At 41.9% G+C, this 15,885-nt stretch overlaps 3 protein-coding genes across 3 annotated transcripts; 2 read left to right on the top strand and 1 right to left on the bottom strand.

Moving 5' to 3' along the window:
* Positions 1–702: 702 nt before the first annotated feature.
* Positions 703–4,032, bottom strand: LOC133973572 (uncharacterized). The gene is made up of 6 exons (XM_062411514.1): positions 3,846–4,032; positions 2,897–3,232; positions 2,519–2,788; positions 2,398–2,442; positions 2,179–2,264; positions 703–1,661 (listed from the first exon to the last, which is right to left on the bottom strand). Exons 1-6 carry the CDS (start codon positions 3,994–3,996, stop codon positions 1,548–1,550), a joined length of 1,002 nt encoding a protein of 333 aa, XP_062267498.1. The 5' UTR covers positions 3,997–4,032; the 3' UTR covers positions 703–1,547.
* A 1,880-nt stretch (positions 4,033–5,912) lies between these two features.
* Positions 5,913–8,847, top strand: LOC133973220 (cytochrome P450 2K1-like). The gene is made up of 9 exons (XM_062410939.1): positions 5,913–6,166; positions 6,261–6,423; positions 6,494–6,643; positions 6,727–6,887; positions 6,986–7,165; positions 7,786–7,927; positions 8,002–8,186; positions 8,376–8,517; positions 8,595–8,847. Exons 1-9 carry the CDS (start codon positions 5,969–5,971, stop codon positions 8,780–8,782), a joined length of 1,509 nt encoding a protein of 502 aa, XP_062266923.1. The 5' UTR covers positions 5,913–5,968; the 3' UTR covers positions 8,783–8,847.
* A 2,200-nt stretch (positions 8,848–11,047) lies between these two features.
* Positions 11,048–14,125, top strand: LOC133973219 (cytochrome P450 2K1-like). The gene is made up of 9 exons (XM_062410938.1): positions 11,048–11,326; positions 11,475–11,637; positions 11,952–12,101; positions 12,177–12,337; positions 12,520–12,699; positions 12,799–12,940; positions 13,033–13,217; positions 13,357–13,498; positions 13,576–14,125. Exons 1-9 carry the CDS (start codon positions 11,120–11,122, stop codon positions 13,761–13,763), a joined length of 1,518 nt encoding a protein of 505 aa, XP_062266922.1. The 5' UTR covers positions 11,048–11,119; the 3' UTR covers positions 13,764–14,125.
* The last annotated feature ends 1,760 nt before the right edge of the window (positions 14,126–15,885 follow it).

Below are 15,885 nucleotides of genomic sequence, written 5' to 3' on the forward strand. Positions count from 1 at the left end.
TGATCTTCAAATTGCTTTGTTTTGAAAGCTGCTGTATAAATAAAGTGTCATTATCATTATTATTATTAATAATTATTATTTGGGGTTATTATTACACCTTCACGTTATTCTGCTCTGTCCACTGCTGCCATCTAGTGCTCATTTATTGAACAACCACTAACATGTCTGACTTCCACCAAAGAGTTGGTTTGTGCCTCTGACAGTTTCTTAGTTTTTCAGCAGGAGTAATAAAAAACTGGTGGAATCAGGAAACATGAGTCCAGAAAGAACTGAGTCAGTTTGGGGGCGGAGCCGGACAAAGGGGCGGATCCAGAAATTCCAAAATACAACAGACAACCTTCATAATAGAAACAGTCCACAGATCAAGAGTCAGTTTCACAGAACTGTGTTCAGTCTAATTCTTCCTCTGGTGTCAGTTTGTCTCTCTGAGGATTACAGGGGAGTTGCTTTCCTCATTTCTTCATATTTTCTGCTTCATTTTGACCTTTTTCTTTCAGATCATTGGGCTGAAACTTCAATGACTGTATGAAAGTAAGTTTCCCAGTGACTGAGCTGGTTGAGAACCAGTCGAGCGTCGTGCCGCAGAGCAGAGAGATGCACGGAGCAGCAAGAGGCCTGAGTCCTGAGCGTTAGTGTGGGGGGGGGGGGGGGGGGGGTGAGGTGAACGCTGCAAACGTTTGTCTCAATAAAACACACACAGGCTCAGAGATGTGGAACCTGCAGGACATCCCGTTTAATAAAAGCACTGAAAATTCTTATGAATACTGATATTGACTGAGGGGGGAAGGTTCATCTTGTTGCATGTAAATCAACATCATTTAAAAAGTCTCTCAACTCAAACCTGGAAGAATCAACCTGCAGTATCTACATCACAGCATGAAACACTAACATGTCTATAACATTCGGCTCATCAAGCTAAACGTACGATATCTATATGAAGATAAACCATCTTATGATTATTAGTATTACTTAAACATTGCAGCAGTAACTTAACCTACAGCTCCCCCTTCTGGCACTCTGGGCAAAACGCTTTTTACAACACATTGGTTCATAAACAATCATTCATATCATATCATCATACATTACATTTCCTTACATTTCATTTAGCTGAGGCTTTTATCCAAAGTGAATTACAATAAGAACATCAACCATGAGGGTTCAAACCCAGAACAGGAAGAATCCAGAAAGAACAATGTTCTATCAAATAACACGTCACCATTGTAATGTATAAGAATAACAGCTGGATCAGAAGAACATGAAGATACAGAATAAAATATTCCAAATGACAAACTTCAAGAATCAATAAAATGGCTGAAAACTGGTTAAATCCAGTCCACACGATAAAAGTGAGTTTTATATAAATCTTCACAGACTGTCGGGCCTTGGCAGTGGTTTAAACTAAATCAAAGTTTCATCTGGGAATGTTCCCACCTTAGTTTCTTTTCTATCTAATGAGAATCACATTATTAGAGTGACTTTGTTTTCACAGCAGAAAGTTGTAACAAATGATTCCTGACATAGAAATATCAAAGTCAAATGAAACTCTGCTATTGTATGAATGTGACGTTGGCATAGAGGCTGCTGGGATCAGCTGAGGGTCCAGTAGAAGAGGAGGGAGCTTCCACAGTGCTGAAGGCCACTGCAACATCACCACCCTGGATCTGTAGGATATACAATCAATCAATCAATCAATCAATCAATCAATCAATCAATCAGTCAATCAATCAATCAATCAATCAATCAATCAATCAATCAATCAGTCAATCATCTGTATAGCACCTTTCATCAGGTTAGTGTAGTTCAATGTGCTTCACAGAACACAACAAATACAAATGTAGATGAGGTAGTATGATAAAAATGGGTTTTAAAAAAGACACAACAGGATGTATTACACCACAGGTCAGGATGTTGGCACAATTACTTTACTGATAGAGAGACAACACAATGCGAATAATTATTAAAAGGTAAAATAACCTAATGCAGTGCTAACAAAACCATCACAGCATAACAACATGTATCAAAACACAAAGAAACATCCAGAACTTTAACTTTCACATTAAAACTTTAGAACTTATGATGACATCATTATTTCATGGTGTTATTACAAGATAAATAAAAACTTGGAGGAGGTATAAACTCTATAAGTGACATGTTAGTTTCATCTGTGAATGTTCTCACCTTGTTTCTTCTCCATCTGATGAGAATCACAACCAATACCACGATCGAGGCAAAACCCACAACCAGACGAATGTACCACCACCAGTCTGTGAACAGAATGACAAGAGCTTCAGTTTCCTGTTCAGTCCAACTTCCTGTATTTACACATGTTGTTAACATGAACTCCATCAACACGCAGCAGCACAGAGATGAATGAGAGGTGCAGTGAATATTCAGTACCTGTTGTCATCTCTTTGTTTCCTGGAGCTGGTTCGTTCTTTCCTTCTTAAGAAAAAGAAATGTATTAACAAATGGAATTTATTGGATCAGGAGCAGTTCATCGTGTTCCGTGTTTTCTCACCTGATGACGGAGGGATGAAGGAAAACTTTTCCTCTTTGTCAAGATGCTTCACTTCACATGTTAATGAGCTATAGTTCTTCATCTTGTGAACAAAATGGGATTTTGAGAAGCTCACTTTGGCCGAGCAGTTAGACTGTGATGTCTTCAGGTCTTTGTTGTTTTCAGTCACATCTTCATTCATAAACAGCCACTTCACTGTGAGGTCACAGCTTCTACATGTGGACACAGAGCAGCTCAACGTCACCTCATCACTTCTCTTCTGCTCAGTCACTGGTGATGATGGAGATATTGAGAGAGAAAGATAACATGAGTGAAACTATGTCCATCAGAATGATCAGAATTATCATAATGTTTTTATGAAGAGACTCTTTTACTCACCGTTGACAACAGAGAGATAAACATTATGATCTTTATATGTTTGTGTTGTCAGGTCAAACTGTCTGCAGGTGTAATGACCAGCATCTTCAGCTGTGACCTCCCTAATAACCAGAGAACAGTTTGCAGCAAGACGTAGTCTGTCTGCTTTAGATTTGGAAATCACAGATGTGTGGAGCTGCCTGTTTACAAACAGGTCTACTGCTCTAGTCCTCTCTGAATCAATGAAGAGCCACTCAGTAGCTCCACAGTTCACATGATCATCTCTCATCTTGTCACAAGACAAAGTGACTTCAGCTCCAGCTCTGATGAAGATGTAGGAAGATTGGACAGTGAGCACTGTGGAGGAAATGAGAGAGAGACAGCAACAATTAAACTGAACCAAGAAAAAGACTCATATTTTCATTCACTTCTGAATGTGAGGATTCTTTTAGACATGACTTTGTAAATTAAGACCAAATGGAGCATGACTGACAAGATGAACCTGAAAAACATCAACTCCAGTTTTCTCCCTGCATTTGAATGCCTCAGCCAACCAGTCCAGTTCCAGTCTACGTACTTTTGTCTCCAGACTCATGAGGTCACTCTGACACTTGATCACTGAAATCTAATCTGTTAAGTTTTCATTCGAGGAGACAACTGGTCAGAATCTGAAGAAATTCCGACTTGAGATGTGTGAGAGGCCAAAAACCTGAAACCTTGACCTTTAACCTCCAAATCTAACCAGTTAAACCCTGAGTTAATGGGCAGATCAAAATATGAGGAATGATCCAGTACACAAATATACACAAGTACAATATCAGAGTACTCATAAGTATCAGTCCCCTGAATGAGCCAGACTTGTGCCACAACACATCAGTGAAACTCTTCACTTTTAAAATCAAACACAAACAATCTGGTGTTATTCTTATTGTTCACACTGGTTAAGTTGTGTAAGTGTATTTATTCTCACCTGTAAATGGAATCAGCACCAGTAGCAGTAAAGACATTTGAATCCGTTTGATTTCATCCATTCTTCTTCTTTCTCTCCTCTGCTTCTCGGTTCTTAGTAAAAAGTGCAATGTGGAGTGTACTTCCTGTTGATCACTTCCCCTCAGTGACATGTCTCCTCTGTCTTGAATTTCTGTCTCATGTTTGTTGTTTTATTCCTGTGTTAAAAAAACAATTACAAATTACAAACTTATTTTGAAGTTACTGAATGAATGTAACTTATTCAGGTTCATATTCAAACACATGGAGCCAAGAGCTATTTAACCATTTGTTCAGGTCACATGTGCATGGAGGATCTTTCTGTAATAAGATTTAATAACATTATTGACTTGGGCTTCAAAATGTTCACGTGAATCAAATGTGATTCTGTGGTTTCCAGCTGTGGATTGAACTCAGTTTGCCTGTGGACCAATAAAGTAAATGAAGAAGTGACCGTCCGTCATGTCTCAGAGTCGTTGTCATATATGGTCACATCTTTAACTTCACTGTGTCTGAAAATAAATCCACACATCATTCAGTGTGACGAGCATCACGGCTTCTTTAGTAGAAACCAGAAGCTGCCTCCCACTTCCTACTCATCTACTGAGAAAGAGATGAAGAAAGAAATGTCTCCAGTCTTTATTATGAAATCTGTTGTTAACACACAAACAAAGACACAACAAAATCATCATTAAACTCAACAAGAATCTGACCTTGGGTCTGGTTATAAAGTAAATAATAAACTCTACAAAAGAGAATAAACCTTTTATCACATTATTGATAATCCAGCAGAAGAAGAAGCAGCAGCCGACGGACAAGAGGCGGAGGAGAGAAAGGAGATGGAAAATACATGGTGGTCAGTTGAGGAAGCTGCGGTTCAGTGAGGAAATAAAGGACATTACATCACCAAATCCACAAAGTCACTCTACAGCTTTTCATTTCTACTCTTTTAAAAAGTCTGTCTATCTGAAAAAGCCTCCCCAAGTTTTGTGGTGATCATCAGGTAGTTTTTAATTAATCCTTTTAACGAACATTCAAGCAAACAAATGTCAGGGGAGAAAACACAACTACTGAGAGATTAATTGAGAAACAATGAATCCTGAATAGAGAAAATAGAACAATAGAATAAATACAGCTTTATAAATAAACAAATAGGAACAGAATAGAATAGAAAGCCTTTATTGTCACTGTATTATGATACAATAAAATGTACCACTCCAATTGGAACAGATTCATTAAATGAAAAAGTAACATGATTGAACACGTTTCATACCACAGTCAAATTGCACAAGAATATAAAAACTGCCTAGTCACATCAGGTCCGAGTTCAGTCCTGAGTTCGGCTGCAGTCGACCTCTGGACTGTGGAGGAGAACCTTTCTGATGGGTTATGACTTGTTAGCTTTTTATTATAATGGTCGTCCTCGCTGTGGACGGACGTGTTTTAAATGCATTGATCCTTTTCTTATTCGCTGCTGGATATCTGCTGACAGAGAAGGCGGTTGGAACAGGGAGCGATGAAAGCCTGAGACGATCTTTGCCCTACAACCACCTCGGGATGTTAAACATCAAACAGATTGAGTTTATCATTGGCCAGGTTTTAGATATGTGGGCGAAGGGTGAATGTGTGGAGGGCATCTGCTGCTGTGAGCGTTCAGGTCCCACAGAAACATGCACAGAAAAATGAGAAGACCCAGCCGACCCCTTGTCAAACCTCATCCAGACTGAAGAAGTCTCTTGGACGAGTCGTGAAACTCAACTAAGTCCAGTTGACCTGTTTTTTAGCACTTTTTGATGAGACCGTTTTTTTAACGAGCCAAATGTCAATATAACTGGTTCATAGTTCCAGTCTGGGTAAGATGTTACTGTTGTTTATCCAGGAACCTCTGTACAGACATCACTGGCCATAAATCCCCATTAAACTGTTGATAAGAGAAATGTTATCTCTTATAATCAGAAAGGTTTACTAATTAATGTGTGTGAACTTTTCCTTTCTGGCGTCACTGTGGGCCGGGCGGTTTCCCTGCAGCTACTAAAGCTTCCCTCCTACTCACCACACACACCTGCACCCACACACAGCGGAGGAGGAAACTCATGGTGTGAGGCGATGGGGCTGTTCAATGCTTTTCTTCAGTCCTACAGCTCCGTCTCCCTGTTGGGGGCTCTGCTGGTCCTGGTCCTGATCTACCTGGTTTCCACCTTCAGCTCCCAGGAGGAAAAGGATCCTCCAGGACCAAGACCACTTCCACTGCTGGGGAACCTGCTGCAGATGGACCTCAAGAGACCCTACTACTCCTTACTGAAGGTGAGGAAGTTCTTTGCGTGCAGGAGGCTTTCTTCCACTTTCCTCACTGATTGTGAGTCAGGTATAAATCATGACATCACTCCTCTGCTCTTAGCTTTCCAAAAAATATGGATCAGTGTTCACCGTCTACTTTGGATCCAAGAAAGTGGTGGTTCTGGCCGGATACAAGACGGTGAAGGAGGCGCTGGTTAACCATGCCGATGAGTTTGGAGACAGAGACCCGATGTTAATCTTACAGGATACGAATAAAGGACACGGTGAGTAAAGGAAAAGCTTTATTTATTTTATATTATTTGTTTATCAGAAGTATTTACTGCTTTATTTCAGGGGTTCTATGGTCCAACGGGGATTCGTGGAAAGAAATGCGTCGCTTTGCTCTGACGAACCTGAGAGACTTCGGAATGGGCAAGAGAGCAAATGAGAGCAAAATCATCGAGGAATGCGATTACCTCATTGACGTGTTTAAGAAATTTAAAGGTAAATATATAAGAGTCACCCACCTGCACGTTGAGAAGCATTCTAAACCGATAAGGCTACAAAAAGGTTTTTTTCTTTTGCAGGAAAAGCTTTCGACACGACCCAGCCGATGAACTATGCAGTCTCTAACATTATCTGCTCCATGGTGTACGGCAGCCGGTTTGAATACGATGACCCGCAGTTTACGTGTATGGTCGATCGAGCAAACAGAAGCGTTCAACTCGCAGGATCTCCATCCATACAGGTATAATCTCCTGGGTTGACACAGCTTCCAGCACAGCCATTTGAGTATATGACACAAAAACCTTCATTTTTTTAACATTTGATTCTTTTTTTTGACAGATCTACAACATGTTCCCATGGTTTGGTAAATTTCTCTCTAAAAGGAAGGAATTCTTAAGGTTTTATGATGCTAACAAGAAACAGAACATGGACATATTCAAAAATCTGAAGAAGACCCTCAATCCCCAGATGTGCAGAGGGTTCGTGGACGCCTTCCTGGTCCGAAAGCAAAACCTGGAGGTTTGCAACATTGCTACTTTAGTCGTGTTTATCGTTCAATTTCATTTCATTTATTCGGTTTAAAATTAACAGGGACAATAAACAAAAAATTCTGCCTATGAGAAGTTCTCTGAAAATTTGAATCATAAACTCTTGATGCAGTTAATACTTCATCTATTAGCAGCTCTACACATTTACTTGTTGTAGAACACGACGCTGCTTCAGCTCTTCTGTGTAAACTGAATGTGGTTTAAGAGAAACCTGGTTCAAAGGTTCAGTGAGAAGGATTTAGTGACAAGCTGAAAATATGATATTACATTTAATCCCTTTAATCATTTAAACCAAAGTTTTCTTATCTCTGGCTATTTCGCTTATTGATACTTTTGGTTTTATTATTTGAAGAGATATCTTGAAAATTATGTTTTGTCTGACCTTTGACCGATCAGCTCCAAAAGTTAATGGTCCGGAGATTAAGTGGATTTCCAGAAGACGTACATTTTAAGAAATAACCTGGAGAAGATGAAAGTGACTCATATAGGATTAGGATTAAGTGCATCAGGGCCCTGAGTCCATCATGTCTCTGTCTGTCTACACCTGTAGGATGTGTTTGAATAACTGCTCTGGGTCATGTCTCCATTCAGGAATCTGGGGTTTCCAACAATCACTATCACGACAACAACCTTCTGGGCACGGTTAATAATCTCTTTGTTGCTGGAACAGACACAACAGCAACAACCCTGAGATGGGGACTCATGCTGATGGCCAAGTATCCAAAAATACAAGGTAAGGAGCTGAAGACATCTGCAGCTCCACCAACACTAGATATCATCTTCATCAAAACAAAACGCTTCCATCAGACCAGGTCCAGGAGGAGCTGAGCAGGGTGATCGGAAGTCGTCAGGTGCAGGTTGAAGACAGGAAGAACCTGCCCTTCATTGACGCTGTCATCCATGAGACGCAGAGACTGGCCAACATCGTCCCGATGGCTCTGCCTCACAAGACGAGCAAGGACGTCACCTTCCAGGGTCACTTCATCAAGAAGGTCAGACTCAATATAACAACAAGTGTGGGGGATCCACCTCACTTAGAAGACTCAGATTAAATTAAACGTTGTCTATACCTTTATTGCATCCCGGAGATATTCCAGAGAGCCAACCCAACAACACGAGGGAACCTTTTAACATTGTTCGAAAAAGAATAATGTCTATTTGAAATGTGCTGTTGTCCACAGGGGACCACCGTGTATCCTCTGTTGACGTCTGTCCTGTACGATGAGAACGAGTGGGAGAAACCTCACTCCTTCCATCCCGCCCACTTCCTGGACAAAGAGGGAAAGTTCTTCAAGCGAGACGCCTTTATGCCGTTTTCTGCAGGTTGGTGAGCATGTGTCCTTTCCTCTCGATGTTCACTTACTGCAGATGGTCTCTTACCTCACCGTCCCTCTCAACAGGTCGCAGGGTTTGTCTCGGAGAGAGTCTGGCCAGGATGGAGCTCTTCATCTTCTTCGTCACCCTCCTGCAGCGCTTCCGTTTCACCCCAGCTCCGGGAGTTTCTGAGGACGACCTGGATCTGACACCTCGAGTGGGATTAACCCTCAACCCCTCCCCCCATGAGCTGTGTGCTGTTCCCTGTATGTGAATCCTGGCTGCACAAGCCCTAACCCTAACCATATTTCATCTTGTAAAATAAAATGTAAGCGATAAGCATGAAGATGTCATGGTTTTTTTTTTGTTTATTATGTGGACCTGTCCTCTGACCTGTGGAGAAATCCGGATGAGCTCCCGAGTTTATTGTGTTCAAGTTGAACTTTGTCAGGAAGCATTTGCACACGTTTCCTTACGATGATACAACGGTTATCATTTCAAAATGAAAGTTCATTCGCTGTTAAATACACAGTCCGTCTGGACCTGAGGTCTGAGTAGCTAGAAAAGAAAACTAAAGATATATATGATGCTTTAATGTGTTTATACCTAGACTGTATACAAATTGACATTCTGTGCAATACCGGCAGAGGGCGACTCCCCTGGTAGTTTCTATAGAAAATGACTCTACTTCTCACTTCATGATGTCAGTTGGGTTGACAGTGAATAACAGCAGCAACAGACAACGAGGTCAAGACAAGACAAGATAAGATAAGACAAGTCAAGATAAGAAAAGACAAGACAAGACAAGTCAAGTCAAGACAAGACAAGACAGGACAAAATAAGATAAGACAAGACAAGACAGGACAAAATAAGACAAGAAAAGTCAAGACAAGACAAGACAGGATAAGACAAGACTGGACAGGACTAAGTAATACAAGACAAGAAAAGACAGGACAAAATAAGACAGGATCGGATAAGAATTCCTTTATTAGTCCCACAATGGGGAAGATTGTAGTAATACAGCAGCAAGAGTCATAAAAACATCAGCAAGAAATAAGTAACATGCAAAGTGTAAGGAATATATTGTAAATAACCACAACACAATAAAGACAATCCAAACTCTAACACTAGCTAATAATGTCCATTATAGTAAGTGGAGACTCACTACATCTTGGGAAATGTAGTAAAATGTCCATGTGTATTAAAGAATAAAGGACAACACTGAAAAGCAGCTAGTTCATCACCCATTCACACAGTGCAGCACTTTCTCTGTCTTAGTCCAAACCATCAGTGCACAGCCATCAGGGCTTGAAGACGACCAAATCAATCTATTGTGTTGCTGTCAGGGATTTTGGACTACTATACCCTTCATGACCATGTGGGGTCCCCAGGGTTCCTGTTTCCTCCTTCACATTTTTGTTGGCTTGATTGTTTCATTGAGTTCACCTGTGCCTTGTTTGCTAGCCTTTATAAGCCACCTGATCTTCTGTGTGTTCGCCGAGTCTTGAAATTGACACCCCACTGTTAGGCTGCGCTGAGAATCGCTGCTTTAAATGCTAATATCTGTTTTAAGTCTTTTTGTTCTTGAGATCCTTTTGTTACCCGTTCCTGGCTGACTCAAGTAAAGAAACCTTTTTTTGATTCCATCCAAGCAAGTCGTCTGTCTCTGTCTCTGCATCTGACTCATCACCCCCTCATGGCTCACTGGTAGGGCCATCAGCCTACTACGCGGGAGACCCAGGTTCGGATCCCGACTGATCCTTACAGTAAAAAAAGGTGTCTTTACTTGAGTCAGACAGATGGTTCCACACGGCTAGAACAGCAACTCAAAATACCTCCAGACAGCTAAAAACAGTCTGGGCAATTTAACAGTGCTAAATAAGGATGTCCACAAAACGGGTAACAAAAGGATCTCAAGAACAAAAAGACTCAAAACTGGTATTAGCATTTAAAGCAGAGATTCTCAGAGCAACATAACCGTGGGGTGTCAATTTCAAGGATCAGGTGGCTTATAAAGGCTAGCAAACAAGGCACAGGTGAACTCAATGAAACAATCAAGCCTACACACATGTGAAGGGGTAAACAGGAACACTGAGGACCCCACATGGTCATGAAGGGTATAGTAGTCCAAAAACCCCAACGTTGCTGCACTTTCATGTGAATGTGGGAATGGAACAACTTAGCAAACTAAACATCTCAGTGCATTAACATGATCTTCAACATTTAAAAAGGAGCTTGACAGATTTGTAATGTGTGTCTTACTCTCCTCATTTCTGTAGAGCACATTTAATGAGTTATAAAGACTTCATGTGAGTAACTGTGTTAAACAAGAGACTTGCTCATGCTCCTATTCAGTCAGCTATCATGCTGATGCTTTATCACTGGAGCAAAGGGCTTTGTGTGGTTGTATTTGTGTCTTTAACGACTCACTGTTTTAAAGTCAAATGTTAAACAAGTTAAACCTGAGAAGCACTTTGCCACAGTTTCCTCCCCTGGGTCCTTTGTCCACAGTCTGTCCCTCCTCCTCTGGGGCTGTGCCCATTCTTGCCATTAATCTACAGAACACTGAAAAGCAACCTGTTTGTTTCAGAGCTCTAACAGCGTTTAAGTCATGGGGATATTAGATTTATTTCTCCAGACTTCCAGTTCTGTCTCCCTGTTGGGGGCTCTACTGGTTCTGGTGCTGGTCTACCTTGTGTTCTCCTCCGGCTTCAGCTCCCAGCAACACATGAAAGAGCCTCCAGGACCCAGACCACTTCCCCTGCTTGGAAACCTGCTGCAACTGGGCCGCAAGAGAACCTACCTCTCATTAATGATGGTAAAGAGATTAACTGAGTAGTTTCCTTTGCAGTGTATCATGACAGTGAAGATCTGTTCTTTCACTATATCAAATGTCTCCTGGGACTGTGTGTAAATTCTTAAAAATGTGTAAATAGCCTACTTACAATATGTCCTGTTGTTCTTAGTTGTCCAAGGAATATGGATCAGTGTTCACCGTTTATTTGGGACGCCAGAAAGTTGTGGTTCTGGCCGGATACAAGACGGTGAAGGAGGCGCTCGTTAACCATGCTGAAGAGTTCGGAGAAAGAGACCCAATGTTTATTATGCAAGAAGCCAGTGGCGGTCATGGTAAGAATATTATTAATGTTTGCTATATCCATTGAGATCTTTAGTTAATAATTGCTCACTGACCTCGCTAATGCAGTGATGGCACTGCTTCTCTTTGGCAAGCAGTCTGATGTCAGATGGTAGTGATGATGATGCTACTCGCGTCTAGTTTTACAGTCTTTGCAAATTGCAAATTTTCCTGATTAAGATTTCAGCTTCTCACCATCTGCTGACTGTGCTCTCAGGTGTTCTGCAGAAGTACAAGTTTTCTGGTCGGAAGCTTTGTCTATAATTTATCAACTTTTTATGTATTTTATTGAATTGATCCCTTTTAGGGGTCATTTGGTCCAATGGGGATGCGTGGAAAGAAATGAGGCGCTTTGCCTTGACAAACCTAAGAGATTATGGGATGGGTAAAAAAGCGAGTGAGGACAAAATTATTGAGGAATGCCAGTACCTCGCTGAAGTGTTCACCAAGTTCAAGGGTAAGTGTTTTCAAACACATATATATTCAACATTTCAAGTGTTAAAGAAATCTAATCCTGTTTTTCTTGTTGCAGGAGAAGCCTTCGATACGACCCAACCCTTGAGCTGTGCAGTCTCTAATATTATCTGTTCCATGGTTTATGGAAACAGATTTGAATATGATGATTCAGAGTTTACGTCTTTGGTTTATCGAACAAACAAACAATTTCAACTCTTGGCCTCTCCGTCAGTACAGGTATCATTTTATATGTGTTTCTATCTTATACTTACAGTGTTTTGATTTAAATAAACATAATAAACTCTTCTATCCAACAGAACAGAATCTAAATGACATTCTATTATTAATTTAAATAAATATATATATATATATATATATATATATATGTGTGTGTTCACGTATGTGTTTTTTTTTTACAGTTATACAACCTGTTCCCATGGATTGGTAAATTCTTCAGTAACCCGAAGGATTTCAAGAAAAACTTTGAAGACAATAAGGAACAGAACATGAAGCTGTTCAGACGTCTGAAAGAGACTCTCAGTCCACAGATGTGCAGAGGATTCGTAGACGCCTTTCTGGTTCAAAAGAAACATCTGGAGGTTGGGAGGCACTTTCCTATCACAGTCATTTCCAATTAACAACTGCCTATGATATTTGATTCAGTCAAGGTCTGAGTTGAGTACAGCTTCTCTGTGCAGAAATCTGGGAACACCAACAGTCACTACCACGATAAAAACCTCATGATGACAGTTCTCAATCTGTTTGCTGCCGGGACCGATACAACTGCAACTACTCTGAGATGGGGACTCCTGCTTATAGCCAAGTACCCAAAAATACAGGGTGAGGAGCAATACATGTGCACAGCTCTCTCACATAGAAGTTCTGTTGTACCAAGATGAACCCAAAGAGAATAAGTTTCCCCTGTTTCTCAGACCAGGTCCAGGAGGAGCTGAGCAGGGTGATCGGAAGTCGTCAGGTGCAGGTTGAAGACAGGAAGAACCTGCCCTTCATTGACGCTGTCATCCATGAGACGCAGAGACTGGCCAACATCGCCCCAATGGCTCTGCCTCACAAGACGAGCCAGGACGTCACCTTCCAGGGTCACTTCATCAAGAAGGTCAGACTCAATATAACAACAAGTGTGGGTATTGCGTTCGCAATAATCCGACCCAGAGAGCCAGCCCAACAAAACGAGGGAACCTTTTTACGTTGTTCGAAAAGAATAATGTCTATTTTAAATGTGCTGTTGTCCACAGGGGACCACCGTGTATCCTCTGTTGACATCTGTCCTCTACGATGAGAACGAGTGGGAGAAACCTCACTCCTTCCATCCCGCCCACTTCCTGAACAAAGAGGGAAAGTTCGTCAAGCGAGACGCCTTCATGCCTTTTTCTGCAGGTTGGTGAGCACGTGTCCTTTCCTCTCGATGGTCACTTACTGCAGATGGTCTCTTACCTCGCCGTCCCTCTCAACAGGTCGCAGGGTTTGTCTCGGAGAGAGTCTGGCCAGGATGGAGCTCTTCATCTTCTTCGTCACCCTCCTGCAGCGCTTCCGTTTCACCCCAGCTCCGGGAGTTTCAGAGGATGACCTGGATCTGACACCATGTGTGGGCTTGGGCCTCAACCCTCCAGTACATAAACTCTGTGCTGTTCCCTGTATGTGAGGAGGAGGTGGAGGGCGTGGAAATGAAAAGTCAGATGCAGTCAAATATTGAATGAATTTTATCAGCACCATTAATGTGAGCAATTAAAGCTCAAATGTAAAATCTAGATTACAGAGGGGCTTCTCAGAGAGATGATGTTATATCTGATTATTTGCTCTTAATGTAGAAACTCTAAATTATCCTTTGGTAGTTGTGAGCAATTCAATTCCTAGGAGGATAGAAGTTCACCAGAGGAACTACGGAGTCCTCAGTGTGACAGTGTGATTTACAGTGTGTTTTATTTGTGTATTGAAACATCTGACAATGTTCATTGGAGGAGTGTTGAGCAACATAAGAGTGACAATAAAAATGACAGAACACGAGGTGAGACGGGATTCAAACCATCCGAGCACTTGGGGTTAGGGGTCAGCAGACGGTGAGACTGTTGTTCTGCTGGACACAGGAAAACAAATGATGCCGTGTTGACTTTTTAATAAGATTTCATAACGATACAATCTGTACCTTCTGATCCTGGAGAAAGACTTTAGTGAAAGGTCATTGAACCCAGAGGATCATAGTCATGTGGCAGGAGATCAAAGTAGGTTTGTTCACTATGTATGCACATCTCATTTTCTCTGCCCCAGTACTCTGTATCTATATTCAAGAAGAACTGTGTTAGTAACAGATTCAGCTTTTCTTTTCTGGGATCATTTCGAGTATTCGCCGTCCTGCCATGTTTCTGTTCCGTGGGTCGGACGACGCAGTCTGACCTCAGATTATATCTCACTAAAACACAAGATATATAATGACTGGTTGTTTTAAGGGTTTCTAGGATCTATTTGCTCGCATATCCTATTTTGTAAGTTGCTCATGTGACATCAGCTCCCACATCAGTCGTTCACTGATCTACAGTAAAGCTTCACTCTTCAACTTGCTGATTCTGAGTTGAAGCGATGACTCTCTTCTCCTTTGCTTAGCTAAGTTTAATTATAAACCCAGTTGTGTTACCAGTTAATGAAAAGGGTAAAAAAAAAGTTGATGTGCTGTTTGAATTCCAGTGGAATGGACCTGCTGGTTTGTAGCTCACGTTGTTGTGGTCCTGCTGGCAAGACGTCGCGTCGAGGCTGTTCGTGCTGAAGTCTTTAAGCAGGCTCTCGCGTCACGGCCTTGTGGAAGGTTCTAGCAGTCTGCTTCAGGCAGGCCTGCTTGAAGTTTGGAAGAGCTGGGGTAGGGAGGAAGTCTCCCTGGCTGGGTGAGTAGGAGAGCTACACCTCTCCTCCCAGAGAAAAGAGAAAAAAAGAGGGGGAACTGGGCTTTATTGACCTGATGACCTCATGGGTCAAGGGGCCAACAGAAGGTTGAGTCCAGGGGCAGGTTTACCTAGGTCCAAACATATTGAAAATAACCACAACACAACAAAGACGTACACACAAAATTTTGTTTTGTACAACACAAAATGATCCTGCCTCAAAATAGCTAATAACGTCCATTATGCTAAATGGAGATTCACTACATCTTGGGAAATGTAGTCAAATGTCCATGTGTATTAACCCTTGTGCTGTCCTTGCTTCCCCTGGCATATTAGAATGCACACGTAGGGCAATACACACGTGAGCAGCCCTTGCAGATGTATTTGTTACACCGGCAACTCACGGTGAAAGTTTTACAGTCTTTTTTCCCAGGGCACATCTGACACCTATTACTCGCCCTTAGCAGGGCTGCTGCTAGAGCCGTGGAAGAGGTCGGATGCTCGGGTCGAGCACGACCCGAGCGGACACTTCCGTGCAGGGGATACACTCCCTTCGCTCGATAAACGGAGAAACGACAGCCTTTCCCAGCTGCTCTAGGGAACACCCTCCGCTTGTTCAGCTTGCCCAGCTTCCAGTCTGAGTTGATCTCTCTTCATATCATGAAGGCGTTCGAGCAAGAGACGTCGATAATGTTGTGAAAGACAACCATGGGCCAGCGCGCGGCCATCCTCCTGCAGCTGTATGTTCTGATCACCTTGTCTAGGTTGTCCACGCCACCTTTGCTTTGGTTGTAGTTCAGGAAGATTACCAGTTTCCCGTCCTCGTGGTTGCTGATGTTGCAGCACGTTCCTGTTTTTCTTTGGGATGTAAGACACCAGAGCTCACGTCAGGCT

This window comes from Platichthys flesus, chromosome 18 (genome assembly GCF_949316205.1).
Source record: "Platichthys flesus chromosome 18, fPlaFle2.1, whole genome shotgun sequence".
NCBI classification, from domain to species: domain Eukaryota; kingdom Metazoa; phylum Chordata; class Actinopteri; order Pleuronectiformes; family Pleuronectidae; genus Platichthys; species Platichthys flesus.

Excerpts from the sequence above, each read along its gene's own strand:
- LOC133973220 (XM_062410939.1), top strand. The coding sequence starts at position 5,969 with ATGGGGCTGTTCAATGCTTTTCTTCAGTCCTACAGCTCCGTCTCCCTG. Across the intron at positions 6,167-6,260 it reads CCTACTACTCCTTACTGAAG|CTTTCCAAAAAATATGGATC; the intron begins GTGAGGAAGTTC and ends CTCTGCTCTTAG. Across the intron at positions 7,166-7,785 it reads TCCGAAAGCAAAACCTGGAG|GAATCTGGGGTTTCCAACAA; the intron begins GTTTGCAACATT and ends GTCTCCATTCAG.
- LOC133973219 (XM_062410938.1), top strand. The coding sequence starts at position 11,120 with ATGGGGATATTAGATTTATTTCTCCAGACTTCCAGTTCTGTCTCCCTG. Across the intron at positions 11,638-11,951 it reads AGAAGCCAGTGGCGGTCATG|GGGTCATTTGGTCCAATGGG; the intron begins GTAAGAATATTA and ends GATCCCTTTTAG. Across the intron at positions 13,499-13,575 it reads CTTCATGCCTTTTTCTGCAG|GTCGCAGGGTTTGTCTCGGA; the intron begins GTTGGTGAGCAC and ends CCCTCTCAACAG.
- LOC133973572 (XM_062411514.1), bottom strand. The coding sequence starts at position 3,996 with ATGTCACTGAGGGGAAGTGATCAACAGGAAGTACACTCCACATTGCAC. Across the intron at positions 2,789-2,896 it reads TTATCTCTCTGTTGTCAACG|TGACTGAGCAGAAGAGAAGT; the intron begins GTGAGTAAAAGA and ends CATCATCACCAG. Across the intron at positions 2,443-2,518 it reads CTTCATCCCTCCGTCATCAG|AAGGAAAGAACGAACCAGCT; the intron begins GTGAGAAAACAC and ends CTTTTTCTTAAG.